Source organism: Rhinoderma darwinii, chromosome 2 (genome assembly GCF_050947455.1).
Source record: "Rhinoderma darwinii isolate aRhiDar2 chromosome 2, aRhiDar2.hap1, whole genome shotgun sequence".
Taxonomy (NCBI): domain Eukaryota; kingdom Metazoa; phylum Chordata; class Amphibia; order Anura; family Rhinodermatidae; genus Rhinoderma; species Rhinoderma darwinii.
Genome location: NC_134688.1, coordinates 379,481,783 through 379,499,271, shown reverse-complemented (window position 1 = coordinate 379,499,271; position 17,489 = coordinate 379,481,783). Strand labels below are relative to the sequence as shown.

Here is a 17,489-nt window from a genome sequence, read left to right as displayed (position 1 = left end):
TATGCACTACTAGAAATTCCACACCAAGGCTAGATCTAAACCACATAAAAGCGAATATATAACCGGTGAATGTAGATCGTTACATATGTGACGTCTAGTATGTAGCCCATTACTGGGCATTATGATATAAATGGCACAGTGCAGTGGAGTTTTGGCACACATTTTTCTACTCTTGCTTCCGCTTTTCTTTTAGCTTGCGATCAGGACAGGAGATGCCTCCGTGAACCTCATTACAGGTGTGAAAGGGACGAACACCAGGAGAGTCAACTGTCCTAAAAGATCATCCAGGACACACAGTGGTTGTATCAAGGCATACTTTGGCGATCTTCGCTGATCAGCCTCTCATCACCAACTTATGGTTGCTGTGAACGCTCCACCATCCATACACAGATGAACCAACCACAATTTCTCTAAACCAGCCTCCGGTAGCTTATGTAACTTAATGTGAAGACTGCAATGACAACACCAGCCCAATGTTAAGAGGAAAAAAAAAAACAAAAAAACAACAACTTACCTCCAGCTACTAAGCCAGACTCGCCCAATTGTATTGCAACTCCAAAACCACCGAGCTTGACAGGGGCAGAATTTTCTTTTGAAGCGAGGAGTACACAGTGTGGCTAAAAAGAAACATAGAACATGACACGTTAGCATAATTGTGCCAATGCAGGTATAGAATTAGATTTTGCTGACAGGATAGCAACACAAATACAAACTCTTACATTTTTTTTTTTTTAAATGACGTCGGAAAGTAATACATCAGACCTAGAGGACTTCTCGGTCTGAGTCTTCAGTACTTTTATGGCTGCCCTAACACAGGACCTGTCCTCTATGTTTAGAGTGAACCTGCCCATTGAGGGCAGCACAATGTAGTGGCAAACATGCCGATTTCAGCGGTCTGTCACTCATTTGCTAAAGTTAAGCCATTTATGAAAACTTACCTTGCAGAGCCTGGATAGATGTCGATCAGTGAACGAAGCTAGCGGAAAATGGGCGATGCTAGGGGCAGCTCATGAATACGCCAGACTCCTCTCTGGCAGCACTGCCCTGACTGCAGGTATGTTCTCATTAATATAAGCAAATGAGACTGCTGAAGTTAGCATGTCTGGTACTACATTACGCTGCCCTCAGTGAGGACAGCATAAAGTCAATGGACACCTTTGACATGGAATGATTTCCTCCCTATCTACACTCTGATTCAGTACAGCTGGTGTGATCTGCCCTCTCTGACCACTTGGATGATTCCCCCCGCTACAACACTGATCTACCGTGTACAACTTAGTCCCCCTCCCTGCTGCCATCTCCAACTGTAAATTCAGACGTAGTGGAAGAAATTTGTTATATGCGTATTCACTGCGGATTTCACCTACACTTTGAAAGGGTGAAATAAAAAAAATAAAAAATAGGTGAAAATCTGCAGCCTCTCCAAAATGAGAATGCTGGATTTGAAAATCTGCAGCATGCGCTTTTTTCCGCTAGCGTGGATGACGTTTTGGGAACCAAATTTACATGTATAGTATTGTAAACTGCAGGTGATTTGCGGCGCTGAAATCACACGCAAATCCGCCACATCTGAACGTGGCCTTAGGCCTCATGCACACGACCGTAAAAACTCCCGTTATTACGGGTCGTAATCACGACCCGTAATAACGGGCTCATAGACTTATATTGGCGACGGGTGCCTTCCCGTTTTCTCACGGGAAGGTGCCCGTTCCGTTAAAAAAGATAGAACATGTCCTATTTCTGGCCGTAATAACGGCACGGACAGTCCATAGAAGTCTATGGAGCTCTCGTAATAACGGGTGGCTACATGTGTGCACCCGTCATTACGGCAGCGTTGCTAAGCGACGTCAGTAAATAGTCACTGTCCAGGGAGCTGAAAGAGTTAACTGATCCGCAGTAACTCTTTCAGCACCCTGGACAGTGACTACCGATCAGTATAAACCTGTAAAAAATAAAAATAAAAGACGTTCATACTTACCGGCAACTTCCTGCTTCCTCCAGTCCGGTCTCCAGCCCGTTGCCTTGGTGACGCGTCCCTCTCGACATCCGGCCCGACGTCCTGGATGACGTTTCAGGCCATGTGATCGCTGCAGCCAATCACAGGTCAATCACAGGCTGCAGCGGTCACATGGACTGCCGCGTCATCCAGGGATGTCGGGCTGGATGTGAAGAGAGGGACGCGTCACCAAGACAACGGCCGGGTAAGTATGAATTTCTTTAACTTTTATTACAGAAAAGGCTGTCCCTTCTCTCTATCCTGCACTGATAGAGAGAAGGGGCTGCCGATTAGTGCAGTGCTATTTTGCCGCCAAAAACGTGCTCGTAAATACGGGTGGAATACGTGTGACACCGGACCCATATTTACGAGCACGGGTTCGTAAATACTGGTGCAAAACGGGTGGAATACGTGTGACACCGGACCCGTATTTACGCCAGTATTTACGGGTGGGAAAAAATACGGTCGTGTGCATGAGGCCTAACTCTTGGAGAAGGGAGGGGGAAGAGCAGAGAGTTAGCACAGCCACGAGCAGTGTGCAGTCAGATCTGCGTAAGAAGCAGCAGTAGAACAAGTTACACAGACTACAGCAGCAAAATGGTAGGATTTTTTTTTAATTTTTTTTTAATGAAGACTATTTAAAAAGTTGCTTAATTTTGCATTGTTAAGGGAATGAACAATAAAAAAAAATTCTATGAAAAGGTGTCCATTGCCTGTAGACTATAAACATCCTGATAGTCCACACCAATCTCTGCAAGGACGTTTTAAAACGTCCTACATCATCATAGCGCCATGATCCCGCTGTCTCTAGACAGCGGAAATCACAGAGTATACCCTGAGACCAATCAGCATGATCTTTGGGCATGTGATTATTGTGGCATCTAGTCAGAGAGACCAGAAAAAATGGTAGTTAGTAAACAGTTTGTACCATCTCCCTCTCCTCACAGCCTGCCAGGGAGGGAGATTGTGTTTGGACAATACATACCAATGGAACACATTACAGTTTCCCCCAATAAATACATTATTTTATCAAATCTATGTACATATCTACAAAAGTGCAGTTTTGGTTTTTTTGGCACTTTATATAAAGATTATCATGATCTATGTATCTATACAGTTTTAGGGTACGTCCACACATAGCAGTCACAGTGCCACGGTGCGAATTTGTCAGATTGGATTCACATGCATCGTGGAAGACAACTAAATGGAAAATGTATCTAACTATACAAGAAAAAAAACCAAAAATAATTAAACAAAAATTTAAATGTATCACTTATTTTATTGCACAATATCGAAACCCTATATGTCGAGGAAAACAAGACCAAGGTGGCAAGACTGGCAGCACGGGTGCTAATAGTCTCTTGGGTTGCTCTTTCTGCAGGTACTGTGTTGCAGCAGCATTGGTTGCCATGCCATAGAATAGGGACCCACTTTAAAGAGGTCGTCGTTTAGTGGCAAGTGGGCTTAAAGAGGCTCTGTCACCACATTATAAGTGCCCTATCTTCTACATAAGGAGATGGGCGCTATAATGTAGGTGACAGCAGTGCTTTTTATTTGAAAAAAAACTATTTTTACCACTATCAGCGATTTTTAGCTCTATGCTAATGAGTTTCTAAATGCCCAAGTGGGCGTGTTTTTACTTTAGACCAAGTGGGCGTTGTACAGAGGAGTGTATGACGCTGACCAATCAGCGTCATACACTTCTCTCCATTCATTTACACTGCAGATAGCGATATAGATATATTGCTATGTGCAGCCACATACACACACTATAACGTTACTGCAGTGTCCGGATAATGAATATACATTACCTCCAGCCAGGACGGGATGTGTATTCAGAATCCTGACCACTTCTGCAGCGTCTCTGTGAGATTACAGCAAGGCAAACGTACCCTCGCGAGATTACGATGTAAACGAGATTACGTTTGCCTTGCTGGAAATCTCACAGAAAAGATTCAGACGTGTCAGGATTCTGAATACACATGACCTCCTGGCTGGAGGTAATGTATATTCATTATCAGGACACTGCAGTAATCTTAGTGTGTGTTTATGTGCTTGCACACAGCGATATAGCTATATTGCTAGTGCAGTGTAAATGAATGGAAAAAAGTGCATGACGCTGATTGGTCAGTGTCATACACTCCTCTGTACAACGTCCACTTGGGCTAAAGTAAAAACACGTCCACTTGGGCATTAAGAAAGTAATTAGCATAAAGCTAAAAATCGCTCATAAAGTGGTAAAAATAGATCGTTTTTCTAAATAAAAAGCACTGCTGTCACCTACATTATAGCGCCGATCTCCTTATGTAGGAGATTGTCACCAAATTATAAGTGTCCTGTCTCTTTAAAGAGTTTGATCTAAATGTAAACTAAGAACCTCATTTTTGTACATTTTGCTTAGCTGCAATAGATCAAGTATATCAAAGTGGATGTGTGGTCCAGGTTTTCTTCTCTCCCCTTGTGAATCAAAATAAATATAGGTTGGCAGAGGAATAGAACAAAAATTTGCTATTAAACTTTGCATTGAGTTGGCACATCGCTAATTACCCCCTTTAGCCATGTGCCAATTCAATGCAAAGTTTAATAACAAATTGTTGGTCAGCTTATGGTCAGGAAATGGTTAAGCAGCACTTTCGAAGAAACAAAACGAACGCACCAATATTTTACTGGCTGAGATTCAACAGCACCAGGAAGTTCTTTCCTGTCAAACCCCATTTTGGGGCAGTTTAGTGGATACAATTACCACTCATCAGTGCAGCTCTATTAGGGTATTTTTACCACACGGCAGATTTGTTGCAGACCGGTCCTTCTCAATGAATTAGAATCTCAAAAAGTTAATTTCAGCAAGTCAATTTAAAAAGTGAAACTCATTATATAGATTCATCACACAGAGTGATCTATTTGCAGCATTTTTTTTCTTTTAATGTTGAAGATTATGAGAACAGTTAATGAAAACCCAAAATGTAGTCATAGTAATTTTCGTAACACCATTTATTGTGCCATATAATGTACCAGGAAATGGGGAAAAAAAATATTTGTGGGGTAGAAAATGAAAACAAAAAAAACAGCGATTCCTCCATTGTTTTTTGCGCTTCGTTTTTACGGAATTCACTGTGCAATTAAAACATCATGTTAACTTTATTCTGTGGGTCAACAGGATTACGACGATACCAAATATATATAGTTTTTTCTATATTTTACAAGTAAAAACCTAAGTGTAAAAATTTTTATTTTGTGTCGCCAAATTCTGAGCGCCATAACTTTTTTATTTTTCCGTCGGTTAAGTGGTATGAGGGCTTATTTTTTGCGGGATAAGCTGTAGATTTTAATGATACCATTTTGGGGTACATGCGACGTTTTGATCACTTTTTATTTCATTTTTTGTGGGAGATGGTGACCAAAAAATAGCGATTCTGGCGGTTACATTTTTTTTTACGGCGTACACCGTGCAGGTTAAATAATGATATATTGTAATAGTTCAGACTTTTATGGATGCGGCTATACCAATTATGTTTATTTTTTACTATGCTCTAGGGGGAAAATGGGAAAAACACTTTATTTTACTAATTTTTACTTTATTAGTACCCCTAGGGGACTTCAACCAGCGATCATTAGATCGCTTGCACTATATACTGCAATACTAATGTATTGCAGTATATGGTCATTGACAGGTTTCTATTAAGCCATGCCGGAGACCGCACTTGATAGGAGCACAAAGATGGCGGACCTGGGGGCCTTCATTAGGCTCCTAGGCAGCCATAGCAACTATCGCCAACGCGCGATTGCATTGCAGGGGCGAGATGAGCTGTTAGAGGGGGTCTCCCCCCTCTTTCTAATGATTTAAATGCCGCGGTCGCTCTTGACCGCGACATTTAACGAGTTAAACGAGCGGGATCACGCTCTAGCATTATCCCGCTCGCTAGTCTAAAGTGTCGGCTGTAACATACAGCCGACACCCGCATCGTATGGAGCGGGTTCACTCCGTGAGCCGTTCCATACTTCCCCTACCCGACTATGGCGTATGGATATGTCAAATGTCGGGAAGTGGTTAAATGGTCCAACAGTTCAGTAAGCCACACAATCATGGAGAAGACTGCTGACTTGACAGTTGTCCAGAAGACAGTCATTGCCACAAAAGGACATTGTTAAAGAAGCTGCCTGTTCACAGAGTGCTGTATACAAGTATATTAATGGAAACTTGAGCGGAAGGAAAAAGTGTGGTAGAAAAAAAAAGGTACAAAAGCAACAGGGATAACCACAGCCTTGAAAGGATTGTCAAGAAAAGGCCATTCAAGAATCTGTGGGAGATTCACAAGGAGTGGACTGCGGCTGGAGTCAGTGCTTCAAGAACCAACACCCACAGAGGTATCCAGGACAAGGGTTACAACTGTCGAATTCCTTGTGTCAAGCCACTCATGACCCAGAGACCACGTTTGAAGTGTCTTACCTGGGCTAAGGAGAAAAAAGGACAGGTCTGTTGCTCAGTGGTCCAAAGTCCTGTTTTCAGATGAAAGTAAATTTGGCATTTCATTTGGAAATCCAGGTCCCAGAGTCTGGATTTGAGTGGAGAGGCATAAATCCAAGCGTCTTGTGGTCCAGTGTGAAGTTTCCACAGTCAGTGATGATTTGGGTAGACAGGTCATCTGCTGGTGTTGTTCCACTGTGTTATATCAAGTCCAGAGTCAACACAGACGTCTAGCAGGAAATTTTAGAGCACTTCATGCTTCCCTCTGCTGACAAGCTTTATGGAGATGCGGATTTCATTTTCTAGCAGGACTTGGCACCTGCCCACACTGCCAAAATTACCAATACCTGGTTCAATAATCACAGTATCACTGTGCTTGATTGGCCAGCAGACTCACCTGACTTAACCATATAGAATCTATGGGGTATTGTCAAGAGGAAGATGAGACCCCAGACCCAACAATGCAGAAGAGCTGAAGGCCTAGTATCAAAGCAACCTGGGCTTCCATAACACATCAGCAGTGCCACAGGCTGATCGCCTCTTGCCACGCCACATTGATGCAGTAATTCATGCAAAAGTAGCCCAACCAAGTATTGAGGGCATATACTGTACGTACTCTTCAGTAGGCCAACATTTCGGCTTTAAAAATCATTTTTGAAATTGGGCTTATATAATATTCTAATTTTGAGACACAACATTTTGGGTTTTCATTAACGGTTAGCCATAATCATCACCATTAAAAGAAAAAAATGCTGGAAATAGATCACGCTGTGTGTAATGAATCTATATAATATAGGAGTTTCACTTTTTGAATTGAATTACTGAAATGTACTTTTTGATGATCTAATTCATTGAGAAGGACCTGTAAATCTCTGATGTGGTAGTTTTTGAAGCATTCAGGTGAATGGGACAGTTGCAGAAATTTCTGCCGTCTGAATATACACTCAGCAATGGTTACAGGTTGTCCTGTAGTGAAACACTTCCCAAAGATAGATAAAACTTGCTCGCTATCTCTGTATGAGCTCTAGGGGAGATTTGTAAGGGTCCATTCAGATGTTGCTGTTGAGGTGCAGTTAGAGCCACATAGAAAAACCACATTTGAAAACCGAATGCATTTTTCCGGCAGTTGGTGCGTCTGAATGGACTTGTGATCTTTAGATTGCCTTTTATTTTTTTGGGTCAAAGACAAAATCAAGTATAAGTGCTCAGCTACACCACAGCTTAGATATTATCTACCACAATAGTAGCTTTAGAGGCGCATTCATAAATATGTATGGGGTAGAACAAACAGGTTAACAGAAATTAAGAGTGCACAGCATTTTTCCTACAGCTGCGTTATCATTAGGAAATAAGCTATAGACCCATCATAAAAACAAAAAGAAAAACAAAAAAACGCTCACAAAACAAGGAACTTCGTATTTCACAATCTGTCCAACCACTTCTGCAAATGTGTTTCCCCACATATAACAACAGGTCACAGAGCATGGACTTGAATGAATGCACAACTCTGCTACAGATGAATGTACAAGCTTATTGTGAAAAATGTGAATTCCAACCATTATAGGAAACCGAATGGAAGGCACTGCTGTCAGGTTCTCATAATCAACCGACGCCATACACACTGGTCTGTCACAACGGATGCACAATTGAGGAGAAGTGTAAACTGGGCAAACACAGCCCAACGGGTTACCTTCCGTTCCCTAAAGTTGGCCAGACATGGACGGAAGACTGGAATAGTTGATCTGCCGTGTTGGACTTCTTAGGACGTTGTTGTGTGTAGTTCTTGGAAAGTCATCCAAGCGGCAGCTCTGCAACCCAATCGAAGGCCAGACCAGGCCATATATTGATTGGCGGTCTATCGTTATAACTTATGGAAGGACAACCTTCACAAAAGCTAAACGATGGACGACAGGTTGCTCAGAAGCCACCGAACCCAAATCAATAATGTGTGGCCAGCTTAATGCAGATCATTGAAATAGCTACTTTTATAGGAGGAAGGGGTTTGATTTAAAAAAAAAAAATAAAAAAAAAAAAGCAGAATAGCAAAGGTGCAAAATCTCTCACAATTTTCCTGTGAAATTTAGTAGAAACAAATCCGCTTTTGTAAAATCGTCTGTCTGCTGCTGTTTTGATAGGGAAAACCAAGACGAATGTAATGTCCCAAGGCCTCCTGAATCACCAAACGTGGATCAGCAATGTTTTTTTATTTTAGTTTGTTTTTTTTACAATGGATTTCAAAAGGGGCTTCACTCAACTCCCCTACAGGGAAGGGCTGAAAGGAGTAGATTGTCCACACGTAACAGAATCGCTGCATAATTTTTGTCTGGAATTGTGCAGAGAAAATACACAGCGGAATACAGTAGAGGCAAAGTGGGTGTAATTGAGCAAATGTCATCCACACGCTGCGTAAGAGTACAGTCCAGAAATTCACCTGCGCGGCGTAATTTTATTTCCGCAGCAATTATTGCTGCAGAAAGTGGACTGATTTCCTGAGTTTTTCTGATGTACTGCGTAATTCTCTGCAGAAATGGCGCTGAATTTCTTACAGGGGGTGGAAATGACCTCACAGGAAGAGGAAATATCACAATCACACAGCCCTTGAAAAAAAAAAACTGCACCAAAAATCCGCACTATTTTCCGCACTAAAAAAAACGCATGAAATTGTGAGAATTTTCCGCAGTGGATTGTCTGCTAGTTGATGCGAAATTTACTGCAGGAATTTTCTGCAGAAAATCCGTTACGTGTGGACCAACTCTTAGGGTATGTTCTCACAGGCAGGATATGATGCAGATTTTTTTTGCAGCAGTATCTTGAGAAAAAAACAAACATGCATAGCGTTTTTGCTGCGCATGTCGCTAAAAGAAACGCTACAGATTTTACACAGCCGTTTTAACTGCAGATTTAGTGTGATGCATTGATTATAGCAAACGTAATGTTCAACTGCGGATTTTCTGCAGTTCACTGTCGAATCGCTGTACAAACCGCAACTTGCGATTTTTCATGCAGAATTGATGCTCCCCATTGAAGTTTAGGAGCCAGACACGCAGCATCTCCACATCGAATACACAACATAAATTGAAGTGCTGCAAAATTTTAAAGTTGCACGGCAGAACACTTCCTGCAAGACTGTTGTCCGATTTTCGCAGTCTGGGCCTCAGATTTGCTGCAACTGTAAATGCTGCGAAATTTCCATACGGAATTCTGTTGCATACGTTCCGCAGAGTTGGACCCAGATTTGTAGGCTTTCCTGAATGCCTACAAATTGTGTACATGTACAAACATTGCAGTGAAGGCCCTTTTACACCGGCCGAGACATCGTTGATTGGCGCTCACTTGCTCCTGTCACACAGAGCTATGGATGGGAACGACGTGCTGCCGACAGCGATAATATTCAACTTTTTTAAAGCGATACGATCCGCAGATGAACGAGAGTTTGCTAGTTCATCTGCTAATCGCTGCTCTGTTTACAGGGGTAATTATCGGCAACGAGTGTTATATGAACGCTCGTCTGCACGATAATCGCCCAGTGTAAAACCCCCTTTAGTCTGGGGATTGCTGTCATTTTGAATACATTGAAATGTGTCCAGTTTAGAAAACCTTTTTTGTTAGAGGGGGGAGGGGATCTTATGTTCAGGATACAACGCACGTCTCTTGCTCTGGAGGACATGTAATGTACAGACAGAACATTGGTTTGAAAGGGCACCAGGTAATACTTCATTTACCCTGCAGTGGAGCTGAAGGGAAATTGAACACTAAGGGTCTATTCACACTGTGATTGTAGTATACGTCGGTGTTCTACGTATACCTCTATATAGTAATAAGTTGCCCACAGGCTTCTATTGTAGGAAAGAAAAAATAAAGCAAGAAAATGTGACACTTGCCATCTGAGTGGCGGCCTATGTATAGGTTTGGTGTTTAGGCTGGGAGCTTTCCCGGAGAATACGTCGAACAGACACTGCAAATGCAGTAGATCCGAACGGCCATGTTTCCCCAGAAAAAAGCTAATCGTTGGGGGTCACAGAAGGGGGACATTTTGAGACCTGCTTATTCTGATAAGTGGACATTATCCAAAACGGACAACCCATTTAAGAGGCTGAGTGGGTCAATTAAAGTTGTCCAGAGGCTTCACGCCTAGTAATGAACTTGCTCATGACTTCAGTACCTGTGAGTAACCTTTTTAATGAAAAGCACGTGGGAAAGCCATAGGGCGAAAGAAACACATTGGCTCGTTTAGAATACAATATTCTTAAGTCTATAGTCAACTTAAAGGGGCTGTACAGGATTATAAATACTTGGCTGCTTTCTTCCAAAATCAGCTCCACATAGGTCCGAGGGTTGTGTCTGGTATTGCAGCTCAGCTCAATTAACTGCAAGGGGGCTGAACTGCAATAGCAGACATGCCACGGTGTAGTGTTGTTTCTGGAAGAAAGAAGCCACGTATTTCAAATCACGGACAGCTCAATACTATAGAGGCATAAAAGAAAAAAGTGCACGTTTTGAGTTACAAATACAGGAGTCAGACACACAAACCTCTACCTTGAACCTTAATTCTCAAGTAGTACCGATTTCTTTTTGCCCCACACATTGAGCTGTTATACAAAGAAAGCCTCCTGCACGCGGGACAGAGGATGTAAAAGCTCCAAACATACACCATGCCACAGTTTGTTCTGTTGGAATTAAACTGTAGACAGAGGTACAGTAAAGGACACACTTCTACGGGTGCCTTATTACAGATCCATATAGAAGATACCCCATATTGCCCTCACCCCTTGATCCCATCATCATAACCTGCTTTGAGATATATATATCCATCCACTTAACACCGTTTGCCACTATTCTCGATTTACCATTTCTATGATGGACCGTAACCTATGTACCTGTCTGTGTACAGACGAATAGAAACCAATCTAAATGTAACAAGTGTTAAATTACGCTGGCAGATGTACTTCACCGCAAGCTGTAGAAATTACTTTGCATACGCATTTCTTTTGTCATATAACAGCATAGGCTTATTCATCAGAAGTCTCAGACATTCTGCTTACACGGCATTATAGAAGTTACAACAAACAAGGAAGCAGGCATCACAATATGATCTGAGGAACATCACGCCACAAGACGATCTGAAGATCAAAAGAGTGACTCTTCAAGGACCCAAAAAGGTTAGTAATAGAACTAAAAAACATAATGCAGCTATAAAACATGCCTATAATAAAGTAATAGATATGTCATTAGATGAGCTTAAGCCATTACAACTTCATAGGATTATGAAACATTTTATCTAGGACGTTTTGGATAATGTTAAACACCCCTCTAACTTGCACTCTTGTTATAGGGTGGGTTGAACCCGGCATTTAAAAAACGTAGTCGTTTCCAATCCCTCTGCGATCACAAATCCTAACTCAGGGAGAGCGCAAGTCGGGTCAGCCTCCACCAAACAATCAAGGTGGAGAAACATTTTTTACTCATGTATGCAGAGTAAATTATCCAGGGAGACCAAATCTTCTCAAATAGTTTAACCCTATCCTGAAGTAGTTTTTCCATTGTCATGGATCATGCACAATTTCAGTTTCACACGATCTAGGCTAATCAAAGGGTTTTTCCATGCTCCCGCTATCGTGATTCTGGCTGCCAGAAACTGAAATTACATTTTTGAGTATGTTTAGGGACAGCGGGATACAGTTTATCCAGTAATGCTTCCCGGGGGGGAAGGGGGATTTACTTCAGGAGATGCGAGTCATTGTATGAAATCATAAAAGCGTATGTGAAAACTGCGTACTCTGGGACAAATCCACTAAATGTTCAATAGAGAGCCCTCACCCCCTCAACAACGGGAAGACCCGGGAAAGGGTCAAATACATTCTCATGAGGAGTTTGGAACTGGATTCCGTCAGGGCCGTATTGCTAGAAACCTTAGCAATAGATTTGGCCATATGTGGCCAGTCTCTGAAAGAAAGTGTCGCTTAAATCCTCTTCCCAGCGTTGTATATAGGAGAGTTTATCTTTCCGGGAAATACATTTATTTATATAAAAAAGGTAGATATATTACCAGGCACACCCAGGTTATTATAATAGCTTTCCAAAAAAAGAGGTGGTGAGCAGGTTTGTTTCAAAATGTTGGATTTGTTGGAACGGACAAGATTCAGAGGGAGTATCATATCAAGAAGAAAATGTTAATGTGATTTAATACCAGTGCCATCGACAAACTCCGTGATGTGTAGCAGGCCCTTATTTAACCACCATTGGAACTCTCCTACACTTAAACCAGGTGGAAAATCGGGATTGCTAAAAAGATCAGCAAGAGGGGTATGAGGCAAGCAAACTTGCTATTGCTGCGATAGGCGATACCAGATCGCTAAAGAGTGAGAAACATAGAATGGCAGGCCGAAAGGAAGGGCTGGACCACAAAGCGTTTTTATACATCAAAACCCAGGCCGGCTTCGGCCTACATGGAGACCCAACGCGGAAACAAAGGAGATGCACAGAGACGACCAAAACCTTTTAGAAGCACTGCGGTGAACTTGTAAAAGCATAAATACCACATAAAAGAACACAGGATGCCTAAACATGTATTTAAAAGCAGAGTCCTAGAACCGAGATGATAAATTAATGGTAAGGGGAATTCAGAATGAGAAACTTGAAAAACCAGCAAATTGATAAGTATTTTGGTTTTATTGTGATTTAAGGTAAAAAGTATTCTTTACAACAAGTAACACTCTGCAAGATTAAAAAGTGTCATCTATCCAATATGTGGAAAATGGGAAGTACTTCAAAATCTCTGCTCCGGCTTATGGTGAATCTGCAGAAATACCTAGCATGCCCCCTTGAGTTTTAAAGCGGTAGCACATAATCCGTACATTGCAAAATTAGATGGCCCACTTGAGGCACCTAGAGATTAAAAGGAGTATTACGGTTTCAGCAATTTAAAAGGTCAAAGTTTGTATAATGAAAAGTGATACAATGTACAATATGCTTGCTGTATCAATCTCTGTTTTCAGGACCTCAATAGGAACTTTTATTGTTTACTTCCAGGGATAAAAGTCTGTTCTGGCCATGTGATGGACACACATGGTGCACAGTTTGTTACAAGACACAGCTCCGATAACTGCACTGGGATTTTTATCCCCTGAAAATAAACAATACTAGACTCCTATTGGATGATTAAGCAGATCCTGAAACGGTGAGGAATAGATACAGAAATTATATTTATAAAAGCTTAAAAAAAAAAACCTGAGACTTTTCTTAAGCGTTATTTTAGGAGTAAAATTTGCTTAAACCAGGACACCTTTAAATTATTTTTTTTGTAGCTTAATAAAGTTCTCTGACCAAAACACAAAATTACAAATTTTATTGCCTTTGCAGGAACAAGAAATGGATACCACTAAAAATTCTTTCATCACATGGACTGTACATTTAAAAGACAAAATGGAAAATTTTACAGCACATATTCAAAACACCACATCCGTGGACAATTCCCACATGTGCACTGTGGATGAAACATTACTTAATAACGTTCTGGTGTTTTTCTACTCCTTTATTTTTATTATTGGACTGATTGGCAATGGTTTGGCATTGTATGTGTTTTTATGCATTCACAGTAAAAGAAACTCTGTGCAAATATATCTCCTAAATGCAGCCATTGCGGATCTTCTCTTGATTTTTTGCCTCCCGTTTCGGATAATATATCACCTTTCAGAAAAGTGGAACATGGGCATAGTTTTCTGCAAGGTTGTTGGCAACCTGTTTTACATGAACATGTACATAAGCATCGTTCTTTTGGGTCTTCTCAGTATGGACCGTTACGTTAAAGTGAAGAAATCTCAGCGACGACACAGTGTGTCGAAAAGGAAATTTAGCATCCAGATCTGCTGCGGTCTGTGGGCATCCGCAATTTTCTCCGGGATGTTTCTCATTGCTACACAATCAATTAAAGAACAATCAGATCCCAATGAGTGTTTCCAGTATACAGACCGGAAAAACGAAATCTGGCAAGCAGTATTTAATTACTTTGTTGTGCTCATCTTTTGGATTGTTTTTATTTTGCTGATATTATCCTATATAAAAATAGCGAAAAAACTTCAGAGGATCTCCAGGCAACGAGCCTATTTACCAAATGCGGAAAAGTACAAATCTACGGCATACAAGTCATTCTTTGTGCTCTTCATCTTTACCATCTGTTTTGTGCCTTATCATACATTCAGGATTGCTTATATAGCGACTCAGCTGCAACATATCTCTTGTTACTGGATAGATAAAGTTCACAAGACCAATGAGATCACCCTGATGTTGTCTGCCTGTAACAGCTGCCTGGACCCGGCTATGTACTTCTTATTGTCTACCAGCGTCCGTAAAACAGTGTGTCGGCTTTTTTGTGCAGCCAGTCGAGATGGCAGTAAGAGTGAAAGCAATACATCAGATCTTCATCCAGGACATACTCTACCTGAAAGTGTTAACAGTGCATATTTCCAGACTGCTACTCCACAAAATAAAAGAAGAATCAGAATGACTAAGTGAAAATAGAATGGCATTAGAATTAAAGTTACTGGTGAAAAAAACAAAAACTAATTAGTTAACAAACACACACTCCTTCGGATAGGTCATCAATAGCCGATCGGTGGAAGTTTGACTCCCAGCACCCCCACCGATCAGCTGAGCCACAGTGTTTGTTGATGCAGCCTTTTTGCGGTTTACAGGCACAGCGCTGTACACATCTGTAGCAGCTGTGCCTGGGATTGCCATTCCGTCCTCATTCAAGTGAATAGGACTGAGCACCAATCCCAGGCACAGCCGCTACGATGTGTACAGTCCGGTGCCTGGTAAACACTGAAGTGGTTGCAGTTAAGAACACGGTGGTCCTTTCAGTCAGCTGATTGGCGGGGGTGTTGGGAGTCGGACTTCCACCGATCTGATATTGATTACCTATACCTAGGATTTTTTTTAGCCAAACAGGAGTGGAAACAAAAGAAAGGAGATGCATCAGTCTGGTCTTAATAGCTTTCCTTTCTTTTGGATCCACTTCTGACTTTGCCTAAAAAGAACTGAGCCAAAAACTGCGTGTGTGTTCCTGGCCTTAGGTTGGAATCACACAGTTTGACTAAATGTCGAGCCAAAAAAGAGGAGCAGATACAAAATAGAGAAGTGTCATTCTTTTATGCTTTACTTTCTCTTTGGATCCACTGATGGCTTTGGCACAAATGAAAAAAAAAAACAACAAAAAAAAACTGTACAAAATACAGCAACAAAAACGGCATGTGTTATTCTAGCCTTAATAAAGTAGCATTTGAACCATACTGATTCAGGTTTCCAACTCACTTGAGAGTGGACATCAAAGTTCCTGACAGATCCTATGCGGATATGAAATCTGCATTTCACATTTAAATCTGCATAAAAAGTTAAGAACCTTGACAAATACTTTATATAGATTTTGTATTTTCATTTTGTTTTATTCTTTCATCCAAAACAGCTTTCAGAATCTTACTAGTTGTCATTACGAACGGACCATTTAGCTCCACTTTGCACCCTTAGGCCGGATTCACACCAGCGTGTTCAGTCCATGATATATACGGCCCGCAGGACGGCCGCATTTCACAGACCGAATACAGTGCAGGGAGCTGGGCTCCTAGCATCATCGTTATCTATGATGCTAGGAGTCCCTGCCTCTCCACGGAACTACTGTCCCGTACTGAAAACATGATTACAGTACAGGACAGTTTTCCCGCAGCGAGTCCTAGCGTCATAGATAACTATGACGATAAGAGACCCGCTCCCTGCTGTGAGCTCAGTCCGGGAAATACTGCCGACATACGGACCGTATATCCTGGACTGAACACACTCGTGGGAATCCGGCCTTAGCGTGGCAGCTTTTACTGCAGAAATTTATGTGAAAATCAGTTCCATTCATTGGAATATTGTAGAAATCCATACACCTGCTGCAGAAATAAGTCTCATTCAGGCGAATAAAACCAATTTTCAGTTGCAGAAATTTAAGCAACAAAATCTGCCGTGTGTGACTGCACCATAACTGCTTAGCTCTACCGGTGTAAGGCGGTGTTCACATCTACGTCAGTTGTTTCGCAGTTTCCGTACAAAATAACAGGATGCATTTCTATTTGGTGTGGCAAAGCAACGAACATGATGATGAAAACCCAACAAAATCCATTAAATGCAACGAGTTTGTTTGGGTGTTGTTGGTGTCCGTCATGTGACTAATTCAGCTTGTCTGGGTATTTACGATCTGCTCCTATGTCGGAGCAGAACGAAAACACTGAACGTAGAGTTGAAGAAACCCTATTATCTGACCTACCAGAACGCATTATGCACTGATTTCCATTAATAAAAATAAATTTTTAATCACGCATTCAATATTGGAGGTAAAGGAAAATCAGTGACAGATTTTTCATTGTTCCATCCTGTTAAAAGGTACGTTTTTTGTTTTTTTTAAGATTAGAAAAATATTAAAACAGGATGCCAGTCCTATTGCCATTGAGAAATTAAGAAAAATAAAATAAATGTTAAAAAAAAAAGGGGGGGGGGTAGGGGAGACCCGCGCCTGATAGCGCAGTACTTTTTTGCAATTAGCCAGATAAACCGTCAGCACTTCGTACTTACACAATCCCATAAGGGAAAAACCGCTTGTCTGGTTCTCCTGGACCTCGCTGGTTCACATTCTCCTCTGGGTGTGGTGGAGACTACCAAAAATCAATCCAAAAGTTTCTCCGTAGTAAATAAAAAAAAAAATATTTTAGAGGTATTTAAAACTATATAAGACAGCTCAATTACCATTGAATTTGTTAGAAAAAACAGGATTAGTCTGGATCCTCCGCTTCATTTCTGTATCCCGTTTTAAATGGTGAACTTGACAAAATACGATATGAGCAAATAGTACACAGCATTTTAGGCTCTGTTCACACATTTCTTGCATTTGATAAAAATACACTTTTTCAGGGGGTCAAATGTACCGCGCAAACAGGATACAAAAGACACAAAAAAAGGATGCAGGCTCCTTTTTATCGGTTTTATTTTTTTGGACAA

General features: G+C 41.3%; 2 protein-coding genes across 15 annotated transcripts in view; one reads left to right on the top strand and one right to left on the bottom strand.

Moving 5' to 3' along the window:
* Positions 1–17,489, bottom strand: part of CASK (calcium/calmodulin dependent serine protein kinase) — a 295,974-nt gene that overhangs the window by 161,381 nt on the left and 117,104 nt on the right. For all 14 annotated transcript variants that reach the window (XM_075853921.1, XM_075853923.1, XM_075853929.1 and 11 more), the window contains exon 6: positions 515–617. In XM_075853921.1, coding sequence (XP_075710036.1) covers positions 515–617 — 103 coding nt within the window. The remainder of the gene's footprint in view (positions 1–514; positions 618–17,489) is intronic.
* Positions 11,541–15,730, top strand: GPR34 (G protein-coupled receptor 34). The gene is made up of 2 exons (XM_075850760.1): positions 11,541–11,620; positions 13,821–15,730. The coding sequence occupies exon 2, from the start codon at positions 13,830–13,832 to the stop codon at positions 14,970–14,972; it is 1,143 nt and encodes a 380-aa protein (XP_075706875.1). The 5' UTR covers positions 11,541–11,620; positions 13,821–13,829; the 3' UTR covers positions 14,973–15,730.

Bases quoted from the DNA above. Each gene is read 5' to 3' on its own strand.
- GPR34 (XM_075850760.1), top strand. From the start codon at position 13,830: ATGGATACCACTAAAAATTCTTTCATCACATGGACTGTACATTTAAAA.